Consider the following 20,605-nt stretch of genomic DNA (forward strand, 5'->3'; position numbering starts at 1 on the left):
ATTCTATTCTAGCTGTGGTATATGGCATTTTAGCTGATGCTTTTATAGAAGGTATCTCAAACTGAAAGAAGGGGTAGTGGCTCTACTCAAAAACACATGATTGCCCAAGGACACAAGCTGGGATCAAATCTGTCATCTCTTCCTTGCAGGAACTGTCTCTCTCTATCAGGCCACGCTGCAACCAGTAATCTGAGATCTACAATTTATTCAGGTGTAGGCCACAGTAATAAAATAGTAACTTTTCCTTGGCGACAAGGCAGAAATTGCAAATAATACTGGGACCAGAGCTCCTTTTGGACCAAGCGGACACACTGGTCCAGCCTAACAGTTTGTAGACTAGAAGCTCTGAGCCAGCAAATCAATTGTTTACTTCTTGGGGTGAAATAAGGGAGGAAATTGAACTTCCATTCCAAGCTTGTTGGTGCAAAATTCTGCATTATACAACAGCTTGCCTGAATGCCACTTCAACTGAATGAGACCGAGCCTTTTTTATTCAGACATAATCTCTTTTCACTGCAGTGCCAGCTAAGTGATCCCAGCCAGGACCAGAGGCAACTTTCAAATGTTTATGGTGTGAGATCAAGAGTACTATTTGTTTATTTGAAGCCATTTCTTAGCTGCAAAATGATGATGTTGGTAACAGCAGGCACGAGGAATAATGAGCAATCTCTGTTTAGTCATGGACTACAAAAATATCAGCTATTAGTTATTAGATTAGCTATTAGATAGTTTACCCTATCCTGGTAACTCTGAAGCAGTATGCCAGGATACAATCTTGTCTGCAGCAACTAGAAGAAAATATAAATGCAGCAAAGCGGAAACAACAAATAAGATTAGTCGATGGGATCATATAAGTTCCCAAGCTCTGTTCTGACACAACATCCTGCTATCTGAAGAGAGAGGTGATGTCATGAAAATCCCTGGAGGTGTCATTAGTTCCTACCACTCACTTTAGATGATGTTAAATATGCCAGTCCTCCCAAAAAACACAAATTTAGTCATTGTGCTTTTTTTTTTTTTTTTTTTTTTTTTGGCAAATATTGCTCATCAGCACTTTGTTCCAGGGTGAAAGAGCTCAATTATCAGCTGCTTTAAAAAGATCCAGACCATGTCAACGTAGCAGCTTACTCACATCTCACATATACAGCCAGTCACTACCTGTGACAGGATATGACACAACAGCAAAACCCAGCTGCTTCTTGCCTGAATTGAACTTGGACGTCAAGGATTATCCGTCCCCTTTCTTTTCACTTGTTTGCTCTCTCTCTCTCTCTCTCTCTCTCTCTCTCTCTCTCTCTCACACACACACACACACACACACACACACACACACACACACTTACTTCATCACCACATATCTGCCACTTAGAATATCACTCACCAATACATGCAACCCCACCTCAACCTACAACTGAGGGTCATGCCACTTCCTGTGAAGCTGTCAAACCCTTCAACCTTCAGCTGAACCAGGACTCTCTTCACAACCCCCGTCAGTAGCAGCAAAAAAAAAAAAAAAAAAGTTGGGTATCAAAAAATAATAATAATAATAATTCTGTCATAGACAAACAGTATGTAAAAATTGCAGGTATCATTAAATATAGATCCTACCTAGTGGTGATAGGCATTGGAATATTTCATTCTCTTGAAACAATGAATTGTTCTCCAATTAAAAATAGCAGAAAACCTTACAAGTCAGTTTGTCTTATTAAAAAGGTTAAATGCTCTGCAGTTTCATGTGAATTAATTATAATCATGTTACAGATTTTTAAATAATCTTCACAGCTATTTCTTAGTTCTATTTATTTCTTTGTCTCATTGAATATAAAACATTTTCTTCAACTTAGGCCTTTATTTTACCTAACTGACTCTTGGCATGGATAAAAATGACAAGGAATGAACAGGAGGAAATGGATTTCAGTTTGATTTCATCAAGACAATTATGTGATATAGGTTGTGTAAGCGACTGGGGGCTTGGCTACAGCTTGGCTCAGATTTGTGCATTTATTTTTTTATGAATGAATCAGATGAATTCCAACACCAGTTCCTCAGTTTCAGGCAGTAAATCACTCACAGAGCTTAAGACATCTCTGTCTCTCTCTCTCTCAGATTCAAATTCAAAAGTGGTTTATTGGCATTTCTATTGCCAAAGACAACATCACTTATAAGACAAGAAATCAGTACATATTCGTGTCCAGAATCACAGCATGTGCAGGTGTAAAAACAACAACAATGTATGTGATGTTGCATGTTATCACAGAAATGTAAACATGCAGCATTGGTATACCAAATATATAAATTAACCCCCCCCCCCCTCCCCGCACCGCGACCAGAACCGACTCGTAAAAAAAAGAGATCCATCACTTTCTATTGAGCGCGTCAGTAAATACGGTGTTCTCAAAACGAGGTTAACTTTACGAAAGAAAGCAGGGGTCACCTCAATGGGATGAGCTGAGACTGTGGGCCAAGACCAGGAGGATGAACGGCCACACATTGGCTTTGCACTGCTGACACACAACCGAATCACTTATGAGTTTCCAGATGGAGCCAAACCGGATCACCGGCACTTCTTGTCCGTGAATGTGCGGGCCTGAGGATGAAGCTCTCTCTCTCTCTCTCTCTCTCTCTCTCTCTCTCTCTCTCTCTCTCTCTCTCTCTCTCTCTCTCTCTCTCTAAACTGACCCGTGAAAAACGTGTGAAACCGCATCCCTGCTGAAGCTCTTTGGGGAGCGGGCTACAATGCAGCTAATGTCGGCCTGTCTGCCTCGCTCACCTTCCATTCCTCGAGCTCTCCGCGCGGCCACTTCCGCTATAAAAGCCCTGGCAGCGTTCCACGTGCCCATTAGCACGCGCTAAATAACTGTTAACATAACAATGTATTACCCAGACTCCCCTGCTCCATCACTTCTCCCCAGCAATTACAGCCACAGGTTTGACGGACAGATTCCTCTGCTCTTTATAAACACCGGGCACTACGGCAGGGGGGCGGTGAGCGCACCTTCACACTTACAAGGTGCAGTTACAAACCTTGATTGGCTGAGTCCAAGGCTATCTGATGACGGCGAGTCTTTTATGTGACCGCACAACTGCGCATTTTAAATATAAATGCGCAAACCTGAACTCACCATATAGGCCTACTTAAGTCCAGGACTATATCATTAGTGTAACCTACTGATTGACATAAAAATTAGACTTCATTAACTTATTGGCACTGTAATTCAGCTGGCATCTTATCAAAATAAAATGTATTCTTTCTTTCTTTCTTTCTTTCTTTCTTTCTTTCTTTCTTTCTTTCTTTCTTTCTTTCTTTCACTGTATGAATTATTTAAAATCATATAGGCCTACTGAGAAGGCATTCAAAGGCATTAGACCCACTATTCACCAAAGAGGAACCTCTCATGGGTACAAGATGGATTTACACAAATAAATAAATAAATAAATGCTACATCGCTGGTTTCATATAGGCCTATTTAAAAATACCTCGACTTTAGTTTTTTAAGACCTATTCTAAACCATTCAAACTAGTTAACTAGACCCACTGAGAGACAGTACACAGCCCGTGATTGACGTGGGTTAAAACAAAACCTTTCAGGCCTGACAATATAGTGCAGAAAACATATACTGTGTGCTAACAGACTAAACATAAACACACTTCAAAAAGCCGCAGAAACTGTTCCAGCACTTGGGCTTCAACTATACTGATACAAAAAAAAAAAAAAAAAAAAAAAAAAAAAAAGAGAGAGAGAGAGAGAGATGCATAAATGACAGATGTCCGTATTGGACGGAGCAGAAAGGGTCGGCCACAGCAGAGTTTTTCACTTAATGGAGCCATAAGCGCATCTGCAGAGGAGGGCTGCAAATCCCGAGCGTGTGGGGAGTTTCAGATCTGCTGGCACACAGCCGAACAGGCCGGCGCATTATCGCTGTTACTTTGCTTCAGGACATTGGAGAGGACGTGGAGGGGCGCGCTTAGCACAGAGATCAGCCAAACCTGTGATGGACTTACCAAGTTTTCATTAGAAAGAAAGAAAGAAAGAAAGAAAGAAAGAAAGAAAGAAAGAAAGAAAGGGTTTTTATGTTGTAGACCGATGTCCAAAAGCAAATTCTCGTGCACCCGCACTGAGGAAATAGACTTCATTCTCATCCATAGCCTCAAAACGCTTTTCGATGATCATAAGATAATAAAATAAGATATAAATCCAATTATTTCGTATCAGACACCCAAACTGTTAGTTTCCTAATCACGAGTTTTCCCTGATCTGACTCTGCTTTATGGTATTTTATATCTCCTGTATGGGCTTGTACTTCTGCTGTGATGTTTGTGAATTATCCTCCTAAAAATTGTTATTGGGTTACCACAGGCTAATGGAAGAACGGTAGATGGCACAGTAACTTGTCAGATTACTGTGCCAGTAACTTTTCAGGTTGCTGTGCCAGAGGCAAGAAGTAGGGCATGTTTTTTTTTTTTTTTTTTTTTTTTTTTTTTTTAATATTTTGACAAAATAGGCCGATGTAATTACATTTTGGACTGCTGATAAATCGAAAAAAAATGTTCTGAAGCCACAGAGCCAAAAGTCAAGTGAAGAGGTATGTTTTACTGCAGGCTATACGGCTTCACTGACTTTATTATATGGAAAATATCAAATTATTTGCTGCTATATGGCCTTAAAATCGATATTCCCAACTAATGCATGAATTATTCATCTAAGATGTTACTACAGTAAGACTGCCCAGGTCACAACTTAACGGAACATACAGTATAAAACCATGTGAAGCCTATAGCATGTGCCTAATTACCAGAATAATACAGATTGTCAAAAATCCTGAATTGTGAAGAGCAGAAATTTCCAACATAATTTTTAAATGTGAGAAGACACGCCCGACCCGAAATGTCAAGTGTTGCAAAATATTAGCCTATACAAGTAGGCTAATAATAACAACAACAACAACAACAACAACAACAACAACAACAACAACAACAACAATAATAATAATAATAAGGGAAAGCATCGGCAACATTTGTCAAAAGGATTTGTGCAATGGTCTGGTGGATCATTGATTTTAGTCTGCTGTCCTTAATTACATTGTTTATGAATATATTTGACATTGCTGGCATATTTTCATTCCGTTTCTGTCCTGGGAAAGCGATTAATATGTCCTCTTCATTGCGTTACTGATGGAATAAACAATTTTATTGTATTACAAAATACAATGACGTTTTCAGAAGGCCAGTAATTAGAGGAATGAGAGGCAAAATCCTAATTTCTGCGTACACCCTTAATAATATTTCACACATTTCATTAGAGGCTACAGTGGGGTAATTTAGGGAAATACTAAAACAATGAAACACGGTCTTTCTGTCTTTCATGCGGGCATGCACACCCCTATAACCAAAACACATGATATTTCAAAATTTAAGCTTATTTCAAAATAAAATAAAATGGGCCCGTATCTGCTACAAGTCTAACAGCCCACGTTTTACTGTGAAATATCAATATTTATGATGGCAAAAGGAGGCATTGGCCCATCAGTGCAGGGTTCGTGTTGAATATAAACTCTAACGAATAGTTCCACTCCTTCAAAAGGAGCTTACGTGCCCAGTTTACACTTACTTCAAAGACTTGCTGTAAAATATGACGTTTTTATGCCCACGAGACGTGAAAGCATCGTTTTTGGATCAGATAAGCTCGACACGGATATGGCATCGACCTTCCCCTTGACATCCAATCATTTACAATCAATCTGCACCAATAAACGACGACGACATATTGTTTATTTAAGCAACAAGCCACGAGGGGCCGCGGGCTTTACAGAGCTGAACTAACAGCTGAACTAACGGTAAGAGGCACTGTATTTAATAATAATAATAAATAAATAAATAAATAAAAAATTAACTAAATTAATCAACGAAACTTTTTAATTAGACTACGCGCGCGTGTATTGGGTCTTTTTTTCCACGGCTTCAAATGACTCAACCAGTCAGAACTGAGCAAGGCCGCTATACCCGCCCTCGTCACACACACACACACACACACACACACACACACACACACACACACACACACACGGGCAACGCGGCCTCGCTGCCTTGTTTATTTATAGGCTCTCCCTCCCTCCATCTGTTATCACATAGGCTATAGGCTATCCGACACTGACACGCATTCCCCGCATGACCACACGCTCATTTACACGTCCCGGACAGCGCGAGGGATTATTTCCAAACGTGGACAGAGCATCCAACTTATCTACACTTCAGCGGCTCATATTTTAAGCCATAACTTTCTCGTTAATATTAACATCCAGATCTTGGCGTGGAAAACTCACCTATTAATTTGATCTGGGCTTTTGGCCACCACAGTTAATTCTGTATAATCTGGCATGAATCAAACAGATGTACAGAGAAAATTATGTATGGAGGCTATTTTTATTTATTTATTTATTTATTTATTCATTCATTCATTCATTCATTCCTGTCTAATTCCTGTCTAAAGTCTAATTGTTTTGATTTGCGTATTCACTGACCGTTGCTCTATAGCCTACAATATTGCACATGTGCAAACTGTGAGATAGAACTTTTTTTTTAAATATATATATATATATATATATATATATATATATATATATATATATATATATATATATTATTATTATTATCATTATTATTATTATCATGAAGCAGAGGTTTCGGTAAAACTTGATGGGACAAACGCTGTTTGGAATCATGACATGCGGGATGGCATTTTTTTTTAGGAAGCACACAAGAAAAAAAAAAAAAAAAAAAGCAAAATAATAAATAAATTTAAACCAATCAATAAATCAATCCATATTTATTCTGACTTCTGGCAATACCGTGTGTTTCATTCTGCAGGTGACACTGATAGGTCTGTGTTTTGAACACTATATTTTGGACACAGTTTGGACCTGTTCTTCCTATATTGCGGTCTGTGGACCACATGTGGCTCGACCCACAGGTGGATCCTACAAATCTTGTGCTCTGAAAATGGACCCAGGAGTATTTGTAATAAGATCCAGCCATATCGGCTATTTAAAAACAGGGCTTTTGGTACAATGTGGCTTCTTTCAGTATGGGGGCCACCAAGTTGGAGGTACTAATGGCCAGATATGCAAAGCATGTCGGGCCGTGGTGTGAAAATGCGCGCAATGCCCGAGAGACGCTCCTCGCGCTCCTTCGCCTGCAGACATGATTCATTCACCAGCTCGACTTTTACCACATAAGGCGGCACGAGCGGCCCCCATTACGGGCGGGACTAGACAAAAGTTCCGGGGGGCTGTGATTGCTTGTGATTGGTTAATCTGTGCTGTGACTGACAGCTCGCTTTCTCCGGCTCTCCTCTCTAGAAGCTCCGGTTGTTGACACTTTCCCAAAGTCCGCAGCGCGCTCACGGATAACGGAGACGTTATTCGCTGTCCCGCCACTGTCGGTCCACTGAGACTCGGGATAGAGCAACCGACAGCCCAGAGGACAGATATCGTGGATTCGTTTGGGTGTGTGGTGAACTTTTCTTGCTCCTTGCAGCTTTTGACGCCGTTTCCTTCCTTTCGTTCGTCTCTCCAAAGCAGAGAGAAATGGCAGAGAAGCGGAGGTCCCCGTGCACGCTGAGCGTCAAAGCGCACGCATTCTCGGTAGAGGCGCTGATCGGGGCGGAAAAGCGGCGCAGGACCGGGGAGGATGTTGTCTCTCCCGGCTTCGAGGACGGGACTGATGTCTCTGATCTTACCGGGAGCCCGGGGCCACGGGCCGAGGGAGCGTGCGCCAGCGACCGGGGCAGCGAGGTAGAATGTGCAAGTGACGGATCGCGTAAGTTGCCAAAATATACACAACAAAATGTTATTTTAAAAGTAATCCTTAGGCTACAACAACAAAAGCAACAATAAGACCCTGCGGATTTGACAGCGTTTCAAACTACTCGCACAGTGACGAATGATGAAGGTGGCCTGCAGCCTACAGCACCACTAAAAGTAATAGGCACGTAGTAATCAGTGTTAAAATAAGTCTAGATTAGATCAACCCTATTGTTTTTGTGTTTATTTGTTTTAAGGACGTTTAATGGTGTTTAGCATAGTGCAAATGATGCAACCATGCGTGCACAACATTAAGAATATAACAGGCCTAGTCATTTGATAGCCTGCCCTACAAATTATATATCCTAAGAAGAGGATTTAACCATGTGATTTTCTTTTCACTCCCATGCTGACATTTCATTGTGAATGAGAGAATCAGACTGTTGTTTTCATCGAGGTTATGTGCTCCTTGCCTGTAGTCAAAAACTCAGCAGTACTGAAAGGAAAAGCCCTCGTCTATAAAACAAAACAATGATAGGCTATGGTCAGAGCGACACAGTGGAAATGTGATATCATATCACGGCCCTGGTCTAGTAAATATGAGTGGTGTGAGTGTGACTAATGTGAGACGCTTTATGAGTTGTGTTGCAATCATAAACACGCCAATTAGCAGCGTATAAAGGCAGAAAAACTGCCTCGGAAAGGATGCTGCAAGGCCTGCAGTAAGTATAAACTGAGTGGCTATGACAAATTAGGAATTAAATATGCTTCATGTTTAGCGAGCACTTGGCCGGGGATTTGTCTTTGTGTTATAGTTTGGTCTTGTTAGGGCCATGCACCGTGTCTATAAATTTCCACTACTTGGCGAGGTCCTGGCTGAATTGCGCAAATAACAAAAAGGGCAAGAAAAGACACATCAACACTGTGATTAGGGGGTTCTCTTGCTATTCTCACCAATTAACACACACAGATTCAAACAAAGGTCTAACCTAACGAAAGGTCACTTTAATATCCCCGTAGGGATTTATATTGTCGGTTATCTGTGGTCTTCAACAGAGAGTCTATAACAGGCCCACTTATAGGTATTTTATGTCCTTACTCCTATAATGCTCCTATAGGAATATATACTGTGTCTGTAATATTAGTGACTTTATCGTGCTTTAAAGTAGCCTGTTTTTTTTTATTATCTCTCATTATAACGTCCCTACAAATATAAGTCGTCTACTCTGTGATTCTGTGAAATTAAAATGAGCTTAGTCATCCTATTTTTTCCCTCATTTCTTCCCTTTTTATATCTCATTGAGCATCACAATAATATCCCTATAGCCCGCTCTTAGTATTTACATAAGGACTCATACCTTGAGAAATTCAGTGAATAGTCTAGATCTTATTATTTTTTCCTCTATTTCGGGGCTTACATATTGTAGCCTACGTCAACTCAATAATGAATTATAGTGTTAATTGTTATATCTAAATGGATTTGAAGTACTTCAGCAAAACAATAACTGCGTATTTTAATTGGTAGGTATAGATTTGCTATAATATTTATACCCCTTTAAAATGTATAAGGCTATAGGATCGCTGTAGATCTATAGTCAAAGGACAAAAAATGTCCAGCCCGAAAATAACTTTAAAACGCATCGATATTGTTGTTGTGCATAGCTGAAGATGTGGTAAAATAATTATCCTCGTTAAAACGTTTTAAAATTCCTCTTCCGGTGAAGCGGAAAGCGAGGACGCGCTGCTGGAGAGCCCGCCGCCGGGAGCGCTCTGCACGGCGCCGGTAAGCGGGAGCGGAGAGGAGACCCGCGTGGACCTGCAGGGATCAGACCTGTGGAAACGGTTCCACGAGATTGGCACGGAAATGATCATCACCAAGGCGGGACGGTAAGGCCAGAGATGTGGGTGAATACAGAGCCAGGGATTAAATAAAACACAACATTCGGTGTGTTTTAGCCTCGTCTTTCAGAAACAGCCTGTGTGAGATAAATACAAACTGCACAGTTCCCACACCAGAGTGGGAATTAGGAGAACAGACTTTTTTCATAATAACAGACGATAAAAACAGATTAAAAATTGAATATAGCAAAGATTGAATAATTCTTAGAGTTTGTCAAAACAGCGAAAATAAAAATACAATCTGCATTATTAAAACCATTAAGCTATTAAAATTCTAAGATGCCAGTAAACTCTGACATATCCAGAGCAAATATATTTTTTTAATTTTGAAAACAAATGCTGGAACAACTAACAATGCCTATAGGCCTAACCTAAATTGATTGCATTTTTTTATATTTATTTTGCCAAGCTCTCAGGTTTTCCTGTTGAAAACCTGACTTTTTTGCTTCCCATATGGGGATAACTGGCGTTGGGTTACGGTGCAGTATGGAACAACGAAAGGAACAAGTCTCTGGGTTGTAGACCTGTTGCCAGTAGACCGATTCAAATCTCCAATGCAGATGATTTATTTGGTTTTCCTGTCAGGCGGATGTTCCCTGCTATGCGTGTGAAGATTACAGGCTTGGACCCACATCAGCAGTATTACATTGCCATGGATATAATCCCCGTGGACAACAAGCGATATAGGTGAGACGTACACGTATGCACACGCACGCACGCACACACAGATTTCTTGCCAGTGGCAAAACAGGCTGCAGAAATGTTTACCAAAGAACTATAATAATCCTGCATCTTGAATGACATAATATCACAGCAAATAATAGAATAATTGATACTATAGGAATTTTATAGGGTAGTGATGGCTTACCCTGGGTGCTAAAAAATACCTTCAGGTGTGATCATGTCAGTCGACACTGATCACACCTGACACAATTTCTCGGGAATATTACAGTGATTTGTGTTTTCGTTCGGGTTGTAGATGTCTTAATTTAGTCTGTATACACTGTGCCGGGGACACACCATGACTTTTCAATTGTGCAACCTCGGCGCGCAGAGCCGCAAATGGCGCTTGGCACCGGTGATTTGTCACGGCGGTTTTGCATCCCTTTTGGAAAAGGCCTTTTGGATGCCTGACCTCTCCACCCTGAATGTCAGCCCAACAAATGTCGTTATAATACAGCAAAAATACAGCGTCCACGCTTTTCAGTGCAGGGGCGTCGTTTCATCGGATCCTGGACTGAGTTCTTGCATGCAGAGGGGCCTATTGTTTTCCAGCAAAATCTGCAAAGCCGGTTATTGACTATATTTTAAGGGACATATGGAGCAGCGAGTGGTGACTGACGATTTATTATTATTGATCAGCATGAGAAGTGATTAGACGTATAGGTTCCCGAGCTGTCCTGCACAAAGGCAGTTTACAGCAGGGATTTATGCGCCATGCAGGAGTCAGTAGGTTTTAACTCCAGCCACAGAGCAGCCTACATGAACTGATTTCACTTATGAACATGACTTTAATCAGAAAGAGGGAACCCATCAGTGAAATCAGCCGTCTCAGCCCTCCGTTGGGTTGCCTGGGACAGCAAAGTGGTTGTTAACAACATGACGTAAACACCAAAATTATAAATAAGCGCTAGGTTCCATCACATAAAACATAATAATAATCTACTCTGCTAGATAATTAAAAATTGAAAATTTATTTCAGGAGATGCTTCTACAGTGAAAAGGAGAAATGCTTTATGTGGCACAGAATAAAAAAAAAAAAATGGGTTCGGGTACAATCTTAAAATAAATCACCTGACCTTATTTTAATTTTTTCATTTATGTACGGAGTTTTAATTTATAGGCAGCCTCAAATATGACAAAGTAGCCTAATATGAAAACACCTGAAAGCAATTGCAGCGTATTGTTTTGATAACCCCATAGGAATATTATACGTTTGTGGTTACATCTAGCCTACAACACATTGCATTTTTAAGTAGCCTACAGGCCACTCAGCCCGAGGGAACACTGGACTCCCCTCATTTAAAATAACCCCCCGCGACCCTAGTGAGTAATAATAATAATAATAATAATAATAATAATAATAATAATAATAATAAAAGCTAATCTCCAAATCGATTAATTTTTGCTGTGACAAAAACAATACAATCAAATTTGGATAGTGACCTTGCCCCAGCCAAATTACACAAATCGAGTGTCTTCCACGCAGATACTGTGCACCCTTGAAGGTGACCTGTGTGTAGCCCTAGCTCAGTGTCACTCGGTGCAAACTTGTGACTTCTGCCCACTAACCCACCTGTTTGTAACCGTGAAGGTACGTGTACCACAGCTCCAAGTGGATGGTGGCAGGGAACGCGGACTCCCCTGTCCCGCCCCGGGTGTACATCCACCCGGACTCCCCGGCCTCCGGAGAGACGTGGATGCGTCAGGTGGTCAGCTTCGACAAACTCAAACTAACCAACAACGAGTTGGACGACCAGGGACACGTAAGTACCACAAACATGTCGGCGATATCTCCATTAAACTCCCAGGATTTTCAGTGTCTCTACCTCCTAAAAGCGCACTGATATCGTTGGCTGCTTGAGAGATTTTTTTTAGCTCCTCTATGCCTATGCCTAGGCTATATATTTTTTCAGTGATAGGTATAATCTTTAAAATACCATAAAGAATAAAAAGCGAAAACTAATTTTCCTGATACATTTCAGGAAAAAAAATCCATAAAATTACTACAAAATAATCATTAACCTTATGAGCATTTGAGAGGAATACAATGAGCCACTGCTTTTGTTGACGCGCACTTGCAGCTGTTTGATAAGGACGAAATTTTAATTCACTATTATGAAAATGTTCCAAGCACAAATAATAAAAAAATAAATAAATAAATAAAATAATGTGGCTGCCTTCCTCGAAGTGACTGCTTCAGACCGAGAAGGCCATTATGACTTTGCGTGGATATATAATACATGGTTGTGTGTATGTTTGTGCGCGCGTGTGCATCTATGTTTGTCTCCGTGCCTGCATGTGCATTATCCAATAAGTGCGTTTTATGCTTGAGCGTAACATATAATTCTGCTGCTGTGTAATTTGTGCATCAAACGCGCATGTTTTGTTCCATCCCTGTTCAGATTATTCTGCACTCCATGCACAAGTACCAGCCGCGGGTTCATGTAATCCGTAAGGAGTGTGGAGAGGAGTTGTCCCCAGTGAGGGCCGTCCCTGTGGGGGAAGGCACCCGGACCTTCTCCTTCCCTGAGACTGTGTTCACCACAGTCACCGCATACCAGAACCAACAGGTAGCCTGGCTGACCTCCACACAACCACATTTCCGTTTAAAACCAACACCACTGGCTGAACAGAGCACACCAAATTAGCCACTGTGGCCTGAAAAACTCAAATTTATCCAAGGGAGTGCATGCAAGTGCTGCTCCCCCCTGCTGCATCCAGAAATTATTTGTTCTCTAATTTGGCCCTGCAGTCTGCTGATAATGAGTGCAATAGGATACAGTTAAGCTGGCCTATAACCGGCCACTTTGGCTACCATTTTCCAAGACAGAAGAGGACAATTAGCTGAGGGAAAAGTACAGTTTGAAAGAAGACATGTTGACTCCTTCGGCGCATACTCCATTTCAAGAATTTTATGTCCTTTGCACAATGGTCCACTCTGTTTTGTTCTGCACCACAGAGACAGATTCCTTTTATAGAGAGGGAATATGTGTGTGTGTGTGTGTGTGTGTGTGTGTGTGTGTGTGTGTGTGTGTGTGTGTGTGTGTGAATGCGCTAGAGAGAGAGAGAGAGAGAGATCCTGTGGTGTGTTTAAGGTACAGTGTAACCAGACTTACTGAGAAAAGTTTATTGGACATTTTATTCTGAAAGAAAAACAGAATAGTAATATAGATTCTGAGCAATAATAGTATCCTGACCAGTCGTCAAGTTTCACCTGTTTTGCTGCCAGCTCCACACACCACAGCCTTTTCTCTGTTTGTTATAATAGAAAAGAGGTTGGGGGAAAAAAAGAAGATTAAATCTGTATAGTAACATCATAACCTGGATAGGACGCTCTCTCTTACCTTTCATCAAGAAGAATCTACAATTTAACAAAAAGGTCCAGCACATATTTTGCTTACGGGTGCCGCGAGTACTTCACTCAAGTTTATTTTTGAAGTAGGCCTACTTCTATTTCAACTGCATGTTTGAATTTCTGGGGACTTTTATGTCACCAATTTTCAAGTCCAGCATCTGCTTAGCTGGTTTTTCTGTATTTTCGTACTGGGCTAGTCAGTGTGAGCTTTGAAGCCGGATGTTAGCTCAATTGGCTGGCCCACAGCGAACATGGTGGCGATGCCTATAAAAGTCCCTTTGGATGCGGGTCACAGAGCTGGACCTTACACACCACCCACAGCCTGGGAGACCCATAGCAGGCCCGGAGACATTCGCTCACATGTACATAGGCACATAGACACATATAAACACATGTACAAATACACACAAACACATACAAAAAATGGAAATGCTCACAGATATGAAAAATATTCACACATATCTGCATGCCCACAAACATACTGTGCATATGTACATGTGCACATATGATAAGTATTATGTGTACATACCAAGTGCTGCAAAAAACAGATTTCAACTCGTGTACAATAATGTTTTTCTATTCTATTCTATTCTATTCTATTCTATTCATGCGTACACACTCAAATACATACAGACAGCACTGTGAGCTGATGAAAACTTTATACACTGATGTGTTTGCAAGTTGACCTGGTGAAAAGATGACAGAGAATACAAATCATTTTGGTTGGAAAAATATTCCTTGCATATATAGAGCATTTATATTGTCATGGACTGTGTATTATTTGAATTTTGGGGAATAATAAAAGTGTTATTTTGCCTTTTTCAGATTACAAGGTTGAAAATTGACAGAAACCCATTTGCCAAGGGCTTCAGAGACTCTGGCAGAAACCGGTGAGTTCATTTCAACCACAGAGATTTTCACATTATCTGCTGTATTAGGGCGAATGTGGGATGCACGGCTGCATTATATTCTGGCTTGGTTGTGGTTTTTGTCACAGCTGTTGCAGTCTGATTTTATGGGGAGCAAAGCTATGTATTTGTTTTTTTTTTCCTAATGGAAAATGTGCAATAACCAACCATTAAATCTGCTGTGGATGGGGGTAAAAACGACAAAAGAGTGAGTCGTGGCACGCTTTGGTATGATGTCATCATATTAATTGGTGATGCATTTTCATTCAAATGTGCTAAGTTTAAAGGCACATTAATTTCTACACTTTAAAACGGTTACGGGCACGGACTTTGAGGGGGAAAAATCTAACCTCGACAGCAAATACAAATGAAGCATCAGATTCCTGCCAGCCACGGCAACATAAACATCAACAGCAGAATAATAAAAGTCAAGAGTGTCCTGAAGAAAATCTATATAAACACATTTATAAACATATATATAAACACAGCATTAAAACAACACGGCAGTAAAACTCCTACAGTCTCCAAACAGCCACTCCCCTGAGGCCCTCGCAGAAATCATTAGAGAGGAGGAGAGAGAAAGGGGGAGAGTGAGGGCGAAAGAGAAAGAGAGAGAGAGAGTGTGTGAGAGAGAAAATTTGAGAGGGAGGAAGGTAGAGAATGGCAACCTGGATAACCGAGGGACCTTGACAGCTGACCCTATAAAAGTTAAACTCAGGAAGGCAGAAAAAACTCCCCTTAAATATTACAGGAAGAGTTAAGCAGTTTGCTAAATAAACTCCTGCTCTGATAGGCTGCTTTGGAGCGCACAGAGCCGCTCGGGGCAGCTTGTCTAAATTATCACCGTGGCTACGACCCCACGGGGGGGAGGACTTTTATCCTCACGCTAACGAGGGGTAACAGAGCACCCGCATTAGGCCGCCACAGCAGCCCTCTGCCCCACCTAGCGAGGGAGGGAGAGGTGGATGGGGGAGGAGGGGAGCCCCACCTCATAAATCCTTGCTGCGGCTTCCTGCTCCTTCGTCCTGATTCGCCCGTAAAAGCCGTGTGAAAGCAATTACCTCGGAGCACCCGGCTGCCAGCGGCCAATCGCAATGTGGCGTTTATGCCCCTCATTACCTGTGGTCTCCATGGAGACAGGGAGAGAGGCCCCGCGAGCAGCTAAGATGGCCGCCAGGTGGTTGTAATGTCCGACACAGAGGCATGCTGGGAGCGGGATGGTGCCGCTGCATCTATGACAAAAAAAAAAATTGCATGCGAGTTTCTGCACAATACGAACAAATCTGGATGTCTGTGTGTTGTTGACGTTTCTCGCTCACTCTGCGTGTGTGTGTGCATGTGTGTGTGTTTTACAGGATGGGTCTGGAGGCTCTGGTCGAGTCCTATGCATTCTGGCGTCCCTCCCTGCGGACGCTCACATTTGAGGACATCCCCGGCATGACCAAGCAAGGTGCAGCCAGCTGACAGTAATGCTCCAGATTCGGAAAAACAAATGGAAGTTTGGGTTTGGGTTTCACCTCTTCTCTCTTGCTCTGTTTCTGCAGGAGTCCCGGGAGCTCACGGAGGTGTTGGAACGTCATCTCACCTGCTCTCCTCGTCCCCATGCTCCTCACCTTTTCAGGTTTGCCCTCTCAGCCCGCCTGACTACAGCTGCAGCCGACCCACACACCCCCTCCATCGCTACAGCAACGCCCCGGAGCCGTTCCCCCCTCCACGAGGTTCCTCAGCCTACGAAGGTGAAGGATTTTGTTCCCTGTCTCTCCCTGCCTCTCAGATTGGCTATCTACCAAACCCCTCCCCGCAGGGTTACGCTGGCCTCCGCCTCCACACACCACCATACAGTCTGTACGGTTACACGTTTCCTCCCTCACCACGCCTCGCTGCCAGCCCTGATAAAATGGCCTCTGCTGCCAATCATCAGAGCCCGTTCCTTGGTTCCTCCCCGAGCGGGACTCTAACGGACAGTCTGGGTGTCCTCAGCGGGGGCCAGCAGGGCTTCTTGTTTGACTCTCGGACTTTAGGATTGGCCGGTAGCCAGCCAGGAGGTGGGACCTCACAGGTGACCGCCCACATGGGCTGAACTTGACTCCTGACCTCTGAGGTTGTCATGGAAACAATGACATTCTGGAATGGGTACCAGCAGCCTCTGATTCAGAGTTTTGTACAAACAAACCGTCCACGCCTTGCCGAAGTATGGACAGAAACGACGACAGAGAAGCAAGAGCGACGGCTCAAGACGTTGCTTCTGCGAGCACAAAGAGCTTGTCAAAGCTCCTAGGACTGAGGGGAATATTTTTACCGAGTTCTTATTTTTCAAGCATGTTCTCCGCAGCAGTTGCTAAAGGAAGAAACTGTGGCTTTGGATAAGCAGTCCAAATAATGTAACCTAGTGACTGAACTGGAACAGAGTATGGATCAGATCCACACAAACAGAAGCCAAGTAAGTCTGGGCAGAATCTGGGCTGGCCCGGACCCTCAAAGCAAGCACTTCAACCCCTGACAGGAGTCCCCCTCAAGCAGTGTATTTCAACTATTATTCTCACACAGTAATTCTGCAACCCCTCAATAATATGGTGAAATCTTGCCTACTGAGGACAAAACTACTGGACTCTATTTTTTGAGTTTTTTTTTTTTTTTTTTTTTTTTTTTTTTTTTTTAAAAAAGGATATATGGACTGAAATTATTCCTTTTGTTAATTCACTTTAAGCTCCTAACAATCAAGTCTTTGGGAAAACAAACCCGTAGAGTCCACATAGTAATATGCACTAAGGGCACGGCCTCTTCTTCACCACTCAGTTCTGACAGACTTCAAAGAGCTGACACATCGAGAGGCGTCAGGAGCACGTCACGCATCAAACATTGGCACCATAGCATCCCAACCACGAGAGACCATGGCAGACATTCCCGTGACAGTTTTGAGATGACGAGCTTAAGGCCGCGGATCGAATGGGACTGAGTGACTGATCTAGGTATTCTACGTCTGGTTTGACAGACCTTTACTTGATGCAGCCGCTTCCTTATGTGACGCAAAACAGTCTGCCCGTGACGACTCTGTATATAGCGGGGAACAGGAACGGGGAGGGGGACGGGGCGGGGGGGGGGTGGGGGGGTGGGGGGGGGGGCTATGTATATAAAGGGCTACGTGACCTTCGCACTTAAAAACTCCAATGCACCTGCTTCTGCTTATTAGACTGGGTCAGGTACGCTCCAGTGCAGCCGACCCTGAACTCGACCAAAAAGCTTTTCTTTGCAAACACACACTACTTCAGTGCACCCTTTGGCCTGGGACATTAACATGTTCTGTGACCTTTTTTTTTTTTGAGCCAAATAAAATATATCTGTTCATTTAACAACGGTAATATATGGTTAACATCTTGCTGGTTTAACAGATTTTCTGGAAATGAAGTGTGAGTGTGTGAAAGTGTCTTTTTGCAGTTTTTTTTTTTCTAGTGCAATTACAATTAAAATGCATATATAATATATCATTTCTGTGTGACGACAGGATTTTGGAAGATTGGTTGTAAGTTTGTGCATTAGGGCTCTTGTATATATGTCTTGCTGTGTATGTTCGTTTGTGTGTGTGTGTGTGTGTACGTCGATGTGTGTGTGTGCGTGTGAGATGAAGCAGTCAAGGCTGGGACGTTTCCAGCAGGCTTAGGATGCCTGAGAAATGAAAAATACCACAGGAGACATGGACAAACGCAGAGACAGCAACTCTCAGACACAAACACACGCACACACACAGACGCACACACACAAACAAATACGTATTCACATCGGTATTGTGTAATGGCCATGTAAGATAATACCTACAAGTCTGCTGGATTGACTGGTCACATGAGACAGGGTGTGTGGTGAATTTGGCTGTGTGTGAATATGCGAATATGCCTGTGTGCATGTCTAAGTGCGTGTGTGTGTGTGGCAACAGGTGCTTGACTTGTCAGCGACTGTGTGACCTGACAGTATCAGAGTTCATTTAGATCCCTGAGATTTGACCCCCCTGCATTCACGCACTCTGTTGCAAACTTAGGCCAAGATTTTTCAAAAAGCTGTCTCTGTCACTGTAGCCTCTGAAATATTAACCTGTTTTAACACCTGAACAAGCACTCTGACCCAAGGCTCCAAGACACTGAGACAAAACACAGGGAAACTTTTGGATTAGTCGCAAGTATTTTTTTTTTTTCTTGTGCAGAACCCAAAATCAATTTTTAAAATGAAAACAGGACAATGAAAATATACACACTAGCTCCTTCAAGTCCTCTAAGACTTACAGCGGAGTGGTAATATCAGATGTAATCTAAAAAAAATCAAACCCTGGCAGGACACTGAGCAGTTTTTCTTTGGTCCGACAAATGCACTTCATTCAGAAGCTACACTCTCACTAATGGAAATGTGCCTCAACTAAGTAATAAAGGAAGAAAAAAGAGCTGACTCCCCCCAAAAGCACATTAAACCTTGATCCTCCCTTGAGTTTGTCTTGATATCACAACTGCTCGATCAAGAGCTTCAAAACTGCAATTACTAGGTTGTGACAAGGTTGTTGATAGCCTGGGTTTAAAAAAAATTGACCCAGATCACTGTTAGAAAAACACAAGAGCAAAAAACCTGAGGTAATTCTCAGAAACAACTAACATATTAGTTTATTTTTCCACTGCAGGCCTAAACATGGCCGGAGCCAGCTCCACAGCTATAACACAAACTCGATAGTGCTGGTTTTTGATATGGCAATATGGAGATCCATGACAAAAAGCATGAAGCATTATTTTGTACATACATTATCTGGTGCATATGCTTGATATTAAGAGAGCTGTTTATGCATTACTAAGATATGCAATAATGTATTTATTGCCGTGGCTAGGTTCTTGTAGCTCGTTATAGTGGCTCAAATCCCTATATAACCTATGGATTCATTCATTCATTCATTTATATGGATCCATTCTGATACATTTTAGTGGAGAATCTGTGAAATGATGAATCTTGACCTGTGTATGATGTGGGCCTTGGTACGCAACAGCATGATACAGCAGGGCTGCAGCCTACTTTTGAGTTTCCCATTCACCGTGTGATTTAGCTTCATGGGAATAAGCGCTGCTGATTTATTTTTGCAGGTCTTAAGTGCTGTTCTCACTACCTCATGTTTCACCTCTCCCGGATTCTCATCCCCTCTCAGTCTCATCCTCAGTGTCACTCCTTGCCTCGCCAGCTCTCTCCCGCTGCCACCCACCGTTGCCTTCCTTAGATTTTGTGCCTCTTCAGTTCTCTGCTGTCACTCTGAAGGTGAGAGTCGCTGATGAGCGCAGCACATGTGAGGGGAGAGGAGGAAGGATAGAGGAGGGAGAGAGGACATAAAGGGGGAGGAGAGCTTATTTTAGGACACAAGAATGATTGGCTTGCTGTTTCTGAGTGACAGGTGACAGGACCCCCGCCTGGTGTTTCCATGCCACACACACACACACACTCACACACATACACACACGCACATAAAATTTTCTGTTTGATTTGGGAAATAGAAAAAAACAAACAAACAAAAACAACAACCCTTATTCAACTCCAGAGGACACCAAAAGTTATCTGAGACACTTTTTTGCATTATTGTCCTTAATGGAAAGATTAGAAAATAACAATACAGAGCACACACAAACACACACACACACACACACACACACACACACAGATAATTGGTTAAACATGGCACTAGCTAAATGAACTTATTACTTCTTGCGCTCTTTTCCTTTTTAAGCCTGGCTTCAGAAGGTCAGGAAGAGCAGTTCTTCAAATTGATACCAGAGAGGCAAACTGAGTTACACATGCACATACACACACATATAAACAGGCACACACACACACACACACACACACACACACACACTCCCGCATGGTGTCAGTGGTCCGGTGATTCCCAGCTGAGGTGGGGATATTA

General features: G+C 42.3%; 1 protein-coding gene across 1 annotated transcript; it reads left to right on the forward strand.

Annotated features, from left to right (window-relative positions):
- The first annotated feature begins 7,547 nt into the window (after positions 1 to 7,547).
- Positions 7,548 to 17,276, forward strand: tbx18 (T-box transcription factor 18). The gene is made up of 8 exons (XM_030047347.1): positions 7,548 to 7,816; positions 9,525 to 9,687; positions 10,285 to 10,386; positions 12,014 to 12,185; positions 12,825 to 12,992; positions 14,603 to 14,667; positions 16,041 to 16,135; positions 16,230 to 17,276. Exons 1-8 carry the CDS (start codon positions 7,585 to 7,587, stop codon positions 16,763 to 16,765), a joined length of 1,533 nt encoding a protein of 510 aa, XP_029903207.1. The 5' UTR covers positions 7,548 to 7,584; the 3' UTR covers positions 16,766 to 17,276.
- The last annotated feature ends 3,329 nt before the right edge of the window (positions 17,277 to 20,605 follow it).

This window comes from Myripristis murdjan, chromosome 24 (assembly GCF_902150065.1).
Source record: "Myripristis murdjan chromosome 24, fMyrMur1.1, whole genome shotgun sequence".
NCBI lineage: Eukaryota > Metazoa > Chordata > Actinopteri > Holocentriformes > Holocentridae > Myripristis > Myripristis murdjan.